This window comes from Hordeum vulgare, chromosome 1H (genome assembly GCF_904849725.1).
Source record: "Hordeum vulgare subsp. vulgare chromosome 1H, MorexV3_pseudomolecules_assembly, whole genome shotgun sequence".
Lineage (NCBI taxonomy): Eukaryota > Viridiplantae > Streptophyta > Magnoliopsida > Poales > Poaceae > Hordeum > Hordeum vulgare.
The window spans coordinates 319,280,568-319,293,580 of record NC_058518.1 but is presented as its reverse complement, the minus strand read 5'-3'; the positions used below and the strand labels follow the sequence as shown (position 1 = coordinate 319,293,580).

At 40.9% G+C, this 13,013-nt stretch overlaps 2 protein-coding genes across 2 annotated transcripts; both read right to left on the bottom strand.

The window, feature by feature from the left end:
* Positions 1–229: 229 nt before the first annotated feature.
* On the bottom strand, positions 230–3,275 carry LOC123433547 (tetraspanin-10). The gene is made up of 11 exons (XM_045115459.1): positions 2,873–3,275; positions 2,428–2,540; positions 2,286–2,340; positions 2,109–2,164; positions 1,838–1,885; positions 1,277–1,325; positions 1,094–1,177; positions 913–980; positions 694–819; positions 534–609; positions 230–436 (listed from the first exon to the last, which is right to left on the bottom strand). The coding sequence occupies exons 1-11, from the start codon at positions 2,927–2,929 to the stop codon at positions 362–364; spliced, it is 807 nt and encodes a 268-aa protein (XP_044971394.1). The 5' UTR covers positions 2,930–3,275; the 3' UTR covers positions 230–361.
* A 2,598-nt stretch (positions 3,276–5,873) lies between these two features.
* On the bottom strand, positions 5,874–11,975 carry LOC123433531 (DEAD-box ATP-dependent RNA helicase 12). Its single transcript, XM_045115458.1, has 10 exons — positions 11,477–11,975; positions 10,977–11,037; positions 10,614–10,848; positions 9,807–10,045; positions 8,654–8,905; positions 8,390–8,570; positions 7,594–7,682; positions 6,632–6,705; positions 6,371–6,529; positions 5,874–6,276 (listed from the first exon to the last, which is right to left on the bottom strand). Exons 1-9 carry the CDS (start codon positions 11,839–11,841, stop codon positions 6,451–6,453), a joined length of 1,575 nt encoding a protein of 524 aa, XP_044971393.1. The 5' UTR covers positions 11,842–11,975; the 3' UTR covers positions 5,874–6,276; positions 6,371–6,450.
* Positions 11,976–13,013: the final 1,038 nt, after the last annotated feature.

The following is a 13,013-nucleotide window of genomic DNA, read 5'->3' as shown; positions in this document are numbered from 1 at the left end:
TGTGGGCATCTATCTACATTGTACTTTGTTAAAAAAAAAGTACCCTCCAAAACCTGACCGCGAGAAGCACGCCAATTGCTTGGATTGGTAAGTTATTCCAGTTTACTCACATATGTCAGATATTGGTATCGCACATTGTGCCAGATCATCAGGCTGTATTTCAGAAGATTGTCGGACGTTCTTTTTCATAGATGTTCAAAATGCTAGTGGAACAAAGAAATCACCCACGGAACAGAAGCCTTGGCACTCCATTTCATCAGCTGAACTTGAATGAACAATGTTATTACAAGGGACGGCAAAGTTAACTCTCGCTGTGACACGTGAATCATAGAGAGGATTCACTTCAAAGTTCAAAGTACAGTCATCTTCCAGGAACTTTAGAATCGCTACCCCCAGCATGTCGACGTGCGCAGCAGCCAACAAAGTATACGAATGACTGGTCGAAAACAAACCCAAGATAACAGATAAAGATGGAGCAATTTATTGCTGAGAAAGAGTATAGGCGCTATATTTCAGTTGAACTTGAAGCTTACCAAAATAACAAACAATACCACATTGAAGATGGCAACCACCCGCCACTCTGTCTTCATGTATTGCGCAACCCCAGCTCTGGAAGCAAAAGTTTCACATAAGCACGAACATTCTAGTAAGGTTATGCATTTCGAAGGTGGGATAGGAGACGGGGCAGCTTACTTGCAAGAATTACAGTCATAGCACCTGAGGGACCGATCATTTTTGTAGAGTTTGCAGTCGACGTTTGTGCTCACCGGATGATAGCTCAAATCAAAAGTGGAAGCATTCAAAGCTGGATATCCACACCTGACAATGTTCAGAAAGATACGATAACCATATCAAACTCTGATGAGAGCAACTGCATGTTCAAAATACACTGGAAGATAACAGGGGACATACTCCGCTGGTGGGCGGCAACAGCCAGACTCAATGGGAGTCAGATCAGCAAGCTTGTATTGTTTTAGAGTCTACATGAAATCGAACGGTATAACTAAGATCACTGCAAAAGGATGGTTGCCAAGGGAGAAACTTTGAAACATCACGTCAGATAAAACAGGATATGTAGAAAAGGAGAAGAGACCTTATATCTTTTCGACAAGCTATTGCAATCATCCGACTTCACAAGGCAACTTCTCAGATGAATCCATTTATCAGTGTCATTGAGCTTGATTTAAAATAAATAAATCGAGTTATACCAGGATAGATGATCGTGAATTAATTGCACTAAGGAAACAAAATTTTCAAACAAAGAGTTGGGACTTGCCTGTTTGACGAACCAAGAGCTGTAGTCCTGAAGACGATACTCTTTATATCTGTACAGAACATGAGAAATGACATGACAGAACCATATGCATGCAATGTGTTTCGTTACAGAAAGAAATAGTGATGTATGTTCACAGTTCATGTAGTGACAACCAGGCAGTAGCAAACTGTTTCCGACTGCCCGTATATCAACAAAACTGCATCGCGGCTATATAGTGCAACTTTTAAGAAAAAATAGTGATATATTACTTCGACTTGTCAATTCAGCATTTCAACCATCCTCTGTTCCTAAATAGTTTTGACCCACTACCTATTTTTCCTAAGCATGCAAGGATGTCACAACAACAAGTAATGCATGTCTGCCACATGTTTGCCCTACACATTGATTACTGGTATTTGGATTAAAAAGTGGAAAGTGGAAGTGGAGAAGGCATGAGATGCCATAGATACTGAACACAGCACAATTTGTGTTTGTGGTGCGGTAATATTATTTCATAGCTACATGTCTTCGAGCTAATAATCTAGTTGTATAAACATTAGTAACATATATTTAGATACATACTTGGACCCAGCAACAGCATGACCAGTTCCAGTATTTGTAATGATAAACCTGAAACAGTACATGGCAAGGTGAGTTAACCCAACTTGCAACCACTAAAGTCAGTTATGAAGTCAATCGATGATTAACCACTGAACTTGTAATAGGATTTAATTCCATCAACCAATCAGTGCACACTGCAGCTAATTTTCAAATTAAATAAGTAGTACACAATGATTGCCACCAACTGGAAAGGTTGTGCTAGTGCTATCCCAAATGAATGACAGGAACTTACGCAAGCACTGTGAAGACCATGATTGCCACCAGGACCACGAACAGCATGATTAGATACTAGATACCCACATGTCAAGGCAACAGATAACTCCAAGGGTAGCAAGACAGCAGCCAACATGAGCAGCAGAAGCACTCATGCCGCCGCAAGTTTACGCATCAGATGCCACGAAAAGGATACTGTCCAAAGCAAGCAGGAAATGTTCTTCCAAGCACCCACGAATCCCGCCAGCGATCTGCGGCATCGGCACTGAACCATGTCAATTCGGAGCATGAATACTAACGTAGTGGGAATAATATAATACAACTCCATGGACGCATACATGAGAAAAATTACTCCTCCAAGGGCCATGACAGGGATCGTGAGTGACCGTCGGCACTCGTCATTGTGGGTGCTCATCCAGAACCCAAAACCCACCACAAGTATCGCCAGTATCTGTTCAACAAAGAGCATGAAGGGCATCATAATGTGTGAATCCCTACCTGCATGACTTAACATTAAAATATATATAAAGAGCTCCAAAAGAAAGATGTCAAGAATGGTCAAGAACCGATAAATGCACTAGGATAAATGGATAACGATGCAGTACAGCTCAAGCTCAACAAAGGGACACCGCTGAGCAAAGACACTAGATGGAACAGGAACAAATCAAGAACTGGCAAATCCATCTACGTAGTATCCAACAGTGCTCTTCACTGGAAAATTTGAAACGGGTCGGTCGTCGGAAGCAGCTAGGAAAAGGGGAGCGGGGAAGGAAGCTGACTGACCATGGTGAGGAAGTTGATCCACCTGATGACGAAGGTGCTGGTGCTGGTGCCGCCCATCCCGACTCAGCTGCGGACGACGCTGGCCTCCCGCCTCCGTCAGGCGATTCCGCGCGGAACGGAAACAAACCGGCGAGTCGGATCTGGGAGCACGCCGCCGGAGACGGCGAGGCTGGGGTCCCGGCGGCGCGGCACCTAGGTGTCAGCTTGGGAGCGTGGGAGTGGGAGTGTGTGTCGTTGATTTTGGGTGGGCTTGAAGACAGCGGTCGCAGTTAAGCTTGGCACGGGCAGATGTGGGGCCGACTAGTCAGAGGGGCAGATTGATTGTCATCAGTGGGCCGGAGAGGGCGGACTCGACCGACGCCGGTCTCCTTCGCGTCCGGTGCTGAGGCCGATGAAGGGGAGAGGGGGCTTTTTGGTCGGGTTTGAATGGCAGCGCGGCAGAGGGGCAGCCACAAGTCCCATATATTTAGCTTTTTCTAGCTTCAAAGTTTATTTTTTACAAAAGAAAATTAACTACTAGATAATAAATGAGTTTAAATGAGATTAAATGGGACCCAGTTCCCATCCCTATTCGAAGCTCTTCCCCATTTTCGCGAGCTCCGAGGGGTGGGGTACAACTTAACATTGGATGCTCTTCAAAAGAAAAGAAAAAAAACTTTTTGCAAACAAAAATTTGTATTACTCAAGTGAATCAGTTCATATAATCCACCGTAGCTAGCTCCATAACCACCGAAGGTCCCGAGCCAAGCCAAGTTATAATTCGGCCTTCTACACGAGCAAATTTGGCCATACTATCGCTAACTTTATCGTGGCTACGATTTGCATGAGTAATATAAGAATCACGAATAAACATAAGATATCTAATCTTCATTATAAACGACGAGTAGACCGATCTATCAACCTTCTTGGCATGGATCAACTTCGCTGCAACAATTGAATCCATCTCTATCTCAACTGGCAGGTCACTTCTCTGTATTGCGAACGACGGTTCTTCCACACATGCAGTCAACTAGGCTTCGAGAGAATCCCAGGAACAACTCCGACATTTATGGTATAATTCAGGAAAAAATATCCTAACTTCAACATGCGTGCAAGCAATCAAGAAATGTGTTATAATTTACAACTGAGTTTTCTTTCTATTCACAAGGTGTAGAATTAGTTTGGATTTAAACTGCAGTTATTCTTTTAAAGACCACTCGCCATATATTAAAAAAATAGCCCTTACAAGAATAAAATAATTACAGGAAAGTCATTGAAGAAAACAACATTGTCTTCCTTCTGCAACTAACAGTGGAGCACAGTTAGCAAAGCTCATTGCCACTTCTAGACCTTTATCTTGTTGAAACTCAAAGCTTACAGAAGTAGCGGCTTAGAAGTCATTGATGTAGAACAAGATACATTGGTGACTGCAAATTCATTGATGTAGAACAAAAGAAGTCAGCGGTTGCAAACTAGATAGATCGCTATGCCGAAGAACAGAGTCAAAAAAATAATCCCAACTGATAAAAGAGGGGACACAAACATCAGGAGTCCCCTTTCATAAAAGAGGGGACACAAACTAGATAGTTCGCTATGCCGAAGAACAGGAGTATTTGGCTACTTCATCAGATGGAGATGGAACTTTAGAGAAAACCGCCTGTTGCAACACCATCCCTTACATAGGATGCCACTGCCATGAATAAACGCTAATCATGCCAAACGAGTGACAGGCGATCGACACCATCCTCTGACTCGGTGTTGTCACTCCAAGGAAGGGCATCGACATTGGTAAAGCCAAAAAGAACCAATATTCCTATCGCCATCGTTGCCCTAACTTCACATGTGATACAAAACTCAAAGACCCTGCAAGACAGGACTGCAGCCTCAAATTCATGGTTCCCTCGTCCTCCCGCCACGGCGGGCAATGGGGGCAAGGCAAGCTGCGGATCGAGGGGAGATAATCGAAGCCTCCTATCACCTCTCTAGTAAACCGTGGGGAAATGATTTGTTAAAGGGAAGTGTAGTTGTGTAAAATTTGTCCTGTGATGAAAAAAAATAGAAGGAAAAAACTTCTAATATCGCTTTCCACACTTGGGAACCACAAATACACCGCAAATCCAAGTGCCTAGGATATGTTTTTGGTATCTAAGTTTGATTTTCTTGGAAAACAGTGAGCGGTTTTAACATTTCCATGGTATGAAAAGAATCTAACACGAGGTTGGTGCTGAACATTGGGTAGATATAACACAAGGCGGTAAGGGAACAAATGCAACCTTAATTACAAGGCAATAAGAGAACAAATGCTTAATCTTAAAGTAACCTTAATTGAACTGAGAAGGTTAGCCAATTACAACGAAGACCTCTTAGGAAGGAGAGGGTTCCAAATATATAGAAATAAGAAATTGCGAGACGGAAGGCTTGTATATTTCTTTAAACATTGGAGAAAACTTTACTACGCTACCAGGTTTCTTCCTACATTTGTTCGCCCAATAATCCTTTGTTCCACAGTTGGTCATTTGTTTCCCAACAAACCTTGTTCCAAAATGGGCTTAACTTAATACTCCCAACATTCACAACAAATATTAGGCGTTTTACATATAGACTGAAATGAATAAACAAACACACTAAAAACGCGGTTGTTAGACATTTTTTTCTTCTATTTTTCCAGGCGGTCTGATGTAACCGGGGCAGCCCATCAGAATTCTCGCTGGGCCAGTTTGTTTTATCCAATAGAAAAGTATTGCTCGATGCTAAACTCACACGGATTAAACTCCTACAAAAAAAGATCGGCTAAATCATTATCACCTACTTCCTCCCTTCACACTACTGAGTGAACCAACACATCAACATTTGTCTACATACATCCAATTTAGAAAATAGTTGGAACATCTTATAGTACTGCACGGAGGGAGTGCTTGAATGGGCAGAAGTGCCGCTGGGTCTGTCAACTTTAAACATTGGCTTTGATTGTGATTTTGCAATAATCGATTAAACAGAAGCATGTACAACTGCAACACCGGCAAGACAAATAACAAGGCTATTGAGAATACAAGGAAAATACTTGAGGTTAATGGTCTACACAAAGAACCACCGAAATTAACAAGGAATCAAGTACAGGAAATATAGCTATTTGTGCGAACAGAATAAAGCAAAGTAAAATGATAAAAATGCCGCAATATGATGATACAATCTCAAGCAACAGAATCCCAACATGACACAACCAGAAAAGAAACGAGAAAACAAATGTAAGGCAATCCTGGGCAGATGCATACAGCAAGAAATAATGTTTGGGTTGACAACAGTTCTGAATCTCAAAGCAGGTGCATCTCCACAGTCAAATGATTAGCACCGGTACCAGCAGAGAAGGCACGCTCCACTGATGGAAATAGAAGCTTGGATGCATCACCAAGGCACCAAATAAAACCCTGTGTGTATGAAATGGGAATCAGTCCTCATCCAGGACAGTCACTATGCAAGTATGCAGTTTTAAAAAGCAACATTCTAGCATTGGATTCTTACTTGATGAGGTGCTATGTACATCTGGTATATTTGCCTAGTGATGTTTTCATAAAAGATATGCTTCTAAAACTGTTAACTGATCATTGGCAATACTCCGCCAGGTCAATCTGTGGAGGTATTGTTTTTATTTCTGTCCCGAGTTCTTGCTCAATCCTATACCTGCAAACAGAAGAAAGCAAACAGTTCAGATACCTTGGTAGACTAGTACTAGAGAAGAACTTTTCTTTGTTTCGAAACGCCAGTTTAGCAAAGTATCCTTACATGTTGAAACGGTCCTCATAAGTGATTAAGTTCACAGCCAAACCAAGGTGTCCAAATCTTCCAGAACGCCCAACCTAGGAAAATGTCAAAAGGAGTTGAACTTTTAGATGAATCAAGTTATTAAATTAAAAAGTACAAGGACGCCAACTGGTTTACAAACTCAAGACTGCTTAATCCTACTAGTTCAAATAATAAATAAATGAAAAGCCTGGCAAATAAGGCATTAGTGACATGAAAATACTTGTTAGACATGTTTTTGGCATTAACCATACAATGCTTTGCCAGTATCATCAGTAAAACGACTCTGCAATTTCCAAAAGGCTGTTTGTGGTGGCTGTGGTGTGTGTCACTCTGTGCATTCGGTTTATTCAGTTTACATGGTTTGGTTTATACGGTTTCTCGGTTTGTATGGTATTAATACTTCAGTAAATACGTATCAAATTAAGATACGGTTCGTATTCAGTATATACCAAATTATTTCAGTATGGTTTCAGTATATACCATAATAACCAAAGTTGACATAAATTTGAATGACATAATAATAATTTACAAGTTTATGACTCAAATCACAAACTTTTTTTATAAAAACACTAAATAACAATATAACGTATGTCTGCATGCAAGGATTCATGCCTCGATGGTTATCAACGGGCTTAGCATATTTTTAAGAGAAAAATGACTGTTACAAGAAAAAGACCGTGTGTGTTTATAAGTGCAAAGAATGGAAGGAATTCCCAGCATCCATAAGAATTGAGGCTGACCAGCTTTCTAGTGTTCTGCTAAGGTTAAGCAAGCATTATTGAAAATGAGCCAAGCAGAAAGGAAAGACTACTGGATCTGGTACAGATGTATTGAAACAATTTGCTTCAGGAAACAATCAAAGATCTTTACACTGCAAAACTGAGTGAACCAACATATAAGACTACTGCTGAAACCAGGCATGATGCAAATAAACAACTTACCCTATGCAAATATGTTTCAGCAGTCTTGGGGAAGTCAAAATTAATGACAACATTAACAGCTTGAATGTCAATTCCTCTGGTAAAAAGATCTGCAATCATATAATTTCTTGAGAGAAGTTCTTCGTAGCATTTCCCACAGATAGAGTGCAAAATAGCGATGCATTTAATATGTATCGACAATCATAGGACTGAAGCAGTACAGAACAAGATCTAAGATCATTTTAACTCTATATATATAAATCAGGCTAACGAGTTATTCAAGTATTCCTTTGATATGTGTTCAACTCAGCAATGACTACTATCAGATAATCCCACCTAGTCCTTCCAACCATCTTCAAACTCAAGTGAACATTTCAGATAAAATGCATAAAGTATTAATAGCACTCCAGTTAGTAAACTGAGGATAATATGGTGGCCTATTTAGAAGATTTGTAGTGCAAACAAGACTACGAGAGAAGACCAAATTCTTGAACACCAAGATACAGAAGACAAATTACAAGTTCTAGTGCAAAGAAAGACAAAAACAAATTACAAGTTCACTTTAATGTGTTCAGAACTTCTTTAATTCACCAAGGGCGTGCTTTGGAGGCCTACTGATTACGACTTACCCGTAGTGAGAGATAATAATAAAGAAATCACATATGCTTACGAAGTGAAGAGGAAGTAAATGATTCAAAGGAAGACAACTAAGAAAAAATCAGAAAGGGTATAGAAGAATAATCCAGAAGATAGCAGGTGATTCAGAGTATTTCCTAAATAGTGGAAATTTTGATCAAGACAAAAGGTGGGGAAGAACCTGTGCAAACAAGGTTTCTGCAAGCGCCATTGCGGAAATCATGAAAAACCCGGTTTCGGTGGTCTTGCAACATTTTAGCGTGAATGTAGAAGCACGAATAGCCGAGCTCAGTGATTTTCTTTGCCAGTAGCTCAACTCTATTAACAGAGTTGCAGAATATAATAGACTGGTTTATTTGAAGCTGGTGGAGAACAAAAAAAGGAGAATGTTTCAGTCTCAATATGTACAGAAAACAACAAATAACAAGTTTTTTGTAACATGTACCTTTGAAAAAAGCGTGTTCAGACAATGAACCTTTTGCCTTTCTTCTACGAAGGCATAGTATTGTGTAATTCCTTTCAGCGTTAGTTCATCCATCAGATTAATAACATAAGGTCTTGGTAGGTATTTCTGCTTAAAATCCTTGACAGTTACAGGAAAGGTTGCAGAAAACAGCAATAGTTGCCGACTAGCTGGAAGGTAACGAATGAGTTGCTCCACAGAAGGCTGAAACTCAGGAGCTAACAGCTTGTCTGCCTGCATTTCAATGAAAGGAAGTCATATTATATTTTTGGAAGAGAAGTATCAGACATGTTCATGAGCAACTGGAAACACATTCACTGATGACTTTCCTAGAGATATGTACAAGACAATTCTTAAAAAAACAAGTAACTAGAAATGTGATAGTACATGGTCCAACCATCTAAAAAATATAAACGCAATGATTTACACAAGTGAGCATGGGTTCCAAACATCAATCAGCAAATAAGAAAAACAAAGACCACAACTGCTCCAAAAAGACAAAAACTACAGTATTTGACAACATTTAGACCAGCAGAATGGTAAATGTGTGTGATTTTGATTTAGCACAAAATTAGAAAGGGAACTAACATGTACATCATCAGAGCAAATAAGAGAAGATACATGAAAGAGTTCTTACTTTTTCCTAGACAGCAGTACAGCACTAACATTATACTCCCTCCGTCCGGAAATACTCGTCCTAGAGATGAATGTATCTAGACTTATTTTAGTTATAGATACATCCATTATATCCATTTCTAGGACAAGTATTTTCGGACGGAGGGAGTACAATGCTAGGCTCTAAAGTAACATGACTTAAGATCAATTTGACTAAGTATCACAACTTGAGGTCAATTAAGTGAGAAGAAGCAACATCAATTGTAGATAAACAGCCCAACAAAACTAATATACTCCCTCCGTTCCTAAATATAAGTCTTTTTAGAGTTTTCACTAGGGGACTACATACAGAGCAAAATAAGTGAATCTATACTCTAAAGTATGTCTATATACATCCGTATGTAGTTTTTTAGTGAAACCTCCAAAAAGACTTATATTTAGGAACGGAGGGAGTACTTGACTTGACTACTATGATGTAAACCAAAAATAGAATCTGAGTTGTGTGTTTCTCTAATGATACCTCATCCATGATGAGCATTGAACATTCGTTCAGCATACAAATGCCCTTCTTGGTAAGATCCAGTATACGGCCAGGTGTCCCGGCGAGTAAATGAACAGGTTGGTACAAACGCATAATGTCATCCTTCAAGCTGGTTCCTCCAGTACTAACCATAACTTCAATATTCAGGTATTTCCCAAGCTCTTTGCAAACTTGTGAAGTCTGCAGAGCTAGTTCCCTTGTAGGTACCAATATAACAACTAAAGAAGAAATCAATAGATAGAAGAGAGTTAACAAACAGTACGTGAAGTAAAGTACATGGAAACATAACAATTGTCTTAATACGATGTGAACACAAATTGGCACCACACAAACATATTATTTCTTAGTGAAGGCTTTGAGTAGGAGGAAGGGATCGGCTGAGAAGGTAAATGGTTGTTGCATGACAGTTTATAGTTTGATCTCATATTTCAGTCGGAGAACACTAGAACACAAATAGTTTGCATGTCCAAAAAATTGAGCTCCATACCTAATACTCTTAGCAATTTCTACCAGTAGATCCATTAAAATAATATCAATGCAGTACAAATACAATCAACACCCTACAGGAAGTGTGCATTTTGGCATAAATAATGCATCGGCTCGAATGCTAGTAATAAAAATGGTCGTGTGGCAAAAGATGGATACACATTATAAATCACATCAACATAACCGGGAATCTCGGATAACCTTTCAACCAACTGTCAATTGTACTGCTAACGTTAAATTGAAACAGTATGGCTTAGATGATTTCTCATACAAATGAAACAGTAGAAGTGGCAAGTTCACCTTGTATGGCATTTTTCTCTGGGTCAATCTTTTCAAGCGCTGGAATGCAAAATGCAGCGGTCTTCCCAGTGCCGTTTTTCGCTCTTGCAAGAATATCACTTCCAGTTAGAGCAATAGGAATGCTTTCTTCTTGAATAGGAGATGGTCTTTCAAATCCCTTCTCATATATTCCCATAAGTAGCTCACGTTTCAAAAAATAATCTTCAAACTCATTGCCTTTCGTTGCAGTAACATCCTAAGTAAAGCACCAAACATATTGCAGAATAAAACATCAGTACACATGACACCTGCAGATTGGTGCCATTAAGCACCTCTAGCCGAATCTTGCTGAGACTGAGAATCCATGATGTCGTTAGTGCTCACCTCTGTCCTAAAACGAGTATCTGGAGCTGGAATATTCAACTGTGCCTTCCAATCTTGAGAGCTGGAATACCCAAAAGAAGATCTTATTAAAGATGTCAACTAATTCCCTTAAAGGCAGAGCAGTGGTAAGCCAGTTCCATATGGCATGACAAACAAATGAATCAATATGATGCTGCAGAGAAGTATGGAACACCAGCAATCAATCGTAATAGAGCAAAGAAGCTTGCATACACCCAGTGGGTCGTTGCTTATTCAGCTTATTCAGTTAACAGCGTACACACGTGTTGCAGCCATACAACTTACGCAGAGCACTGCCTTGTCTCAAGGACATGAACTAATCATGAAATAGCTCCTCTTCCCACACCCCACCCCCACCCCCACCCCACACCCACTTCCGCGACCACAAGAAAATCGCATCCGGGCGAGACAAACCCTATCAATCGGCCATAAGCAGCGTTTGGCGAAGGGCCACGGGGAAGCTGTGCGTAAATGGTCCGTACCTCGTGTCCACCGCGTCGAGTCGCGCCACCGTCCTCGCCGCTCCCTCTCCTGACGACTGGGCCGCGGCCTGGTCCCGCCGCAGCCACTGCTGATGCTGTTGTTGCTGCTGCTGCTGCTGCTGTTGCTGCGAGAACGAGTTCCTCTGCGCGTGCTGCTGCTGCTGCTGCGGGAACGAGTTCCTCGGCGCGTGTTGCTGCTGCTGGTGATGGTAATCGTGTTGCTGGGGGTGGGGGTTTCGGCCGCTGTAGTAGTTTTGGTTCCCGCCGCCACCACCTCCACCGCCGCCGCCGTTACCGCCGCGGCCACCGCCGCCGCCGCCGCCGTAGTCGTAGCCGGGCGGGTACCGGGCCCTCGGGTGGTGCATGGCGGGATCTAGGGTTTTGGAGCTGGGGGCGACCAGGCGCGAGGGATCTAGGGTTCCGACGGTTTGCCCCTTTCGGAGGGCGTGGGTTTCGCTTTTGGGCTTTGGACGCGGTGGATCCGATCCAGAAGCGCTCGGTTTCGAAATGTAGACCTCGGGAGGAGGCGGATATTTTCATGTGTCTCAGGGGGGTGCTGCATATTTTCTTGGAGGCTTTATATTTTCATAAAAAGATCTAGATCTATTATAAAAGAATATCTTTTAAAAAATTATCGAAAATACAAAACACCTTAAACACAATACCACTATCATTACGAGAACGAATCGTCGATGCGTCGCTATGGTCCTCCCCTATCAAAGCCGACTTGACTTTATCGATGACAGCCGAAAAGACTTCGTTGATGTGCCCTTAAGGATCAACACCCTAAAGTCATAGTCATCAATTTTTCTCGGAAGTACTTGATATTGAAATCTTGTCACAGGATGAAAAGTCCTAACCTCACTGTCCCAAAGACACGACATAGATTTTAGAGGCTTTTAAATTCAAAGATTTTCAGATGAATTAAGATTAAATTGAGTTGTTTACATTTAACGTCTATGATTTTGTTTCAAGGTTGTGTCTTACTATAATTAATACATATTATCTTTGTTTAAAAATTATTGTTTTAGATTTATCTAGATATGAATGTAGAAAGTCGTGTGTTACTATATTTAATACATATTACCTTTGTTTTAAGATTATTGTTTTAGATTTGTCAAGATACGGATGTATGAAGTATTTTTGTTTGTTACAACTCTGTACGAGATACGAGGATTCATGGTGACATCACATTGTGATATAATGTTCTTTCTATTTCTATATTGTTTTTTATGAAGACAAAAGATTTGCCTCGTTTAGATAATTGCCCACTTAATTAACACATATCTGGTGAAAGCCGTTACAATCCGTCGAGCGACGCCCAAAAGGTATCCCGCACACTCTTCAAAGAGGACCTCATCGAGATAGCACGCACGTGTGGTCGTCATCACTTCTTCCCTAGAAGACGTCATTAACATCTCTGCCATCCTTGAACTTATAGCAAGCAACTCTGACTTTGTCAAAGAAGATCGTTGTACCATCCCATGTCGTAGATGTCGTGGAGAGTCATATGAAGATTCGCGTCATAACTCGATCA

What these genes read in the sequence shown, in the direction of transcription:
- LOC123433531 (XM_045115458.1), bottom strand. Translation starts at nt 11,841, where the DNA reads ATGCACCACCCGAGGGCCCGGTACCCGCCCGGCTACGACTACGGCGGC. An exon ending in ATACTCGTTTTAGGACAGAG is followed by an intron (nt 10,849 to 10,976) that starts GTGAGCACTAAC and finishes TGCTTTACTTAG; the next exon opens with GATGTTACTGCAACGAAAGG. An exon ending in CAGAAACCTTGTTTGCACAG is followed by an intron (nt 7,683 to 8,389) that starts GTTCTTCCCCAC and finishes ATATGATTGCAG; the next exon opens with ATCTTTTTACCAGAGGAATT.
- LOC123433547 (XM_045115459.1), bottom strand. Translation starts at nt 2,929, where the DNA reads ATGGGCGGCACCAGCACCAGCACCTTCGTCATCAGGTGGATCAACTTC. An exon ending in CATGCTGTTGCTGGGTCCAA is followed by an intron (nt 1,326 to 1,837) that starts GTATGTATCTAA and finishes TGTTCTGTACAG; the next exon opens with ATATAAAGAGTATCGTCTTC. An exon ending in GCTTGTCGAAAAGATATAAG is followed by an intron (nt 981 to 1,093) that starts GTCTCTTCTCCT and finishes GATTTCATGTAG; the next exon opens with ACTCTAAAACAATACAAGCT.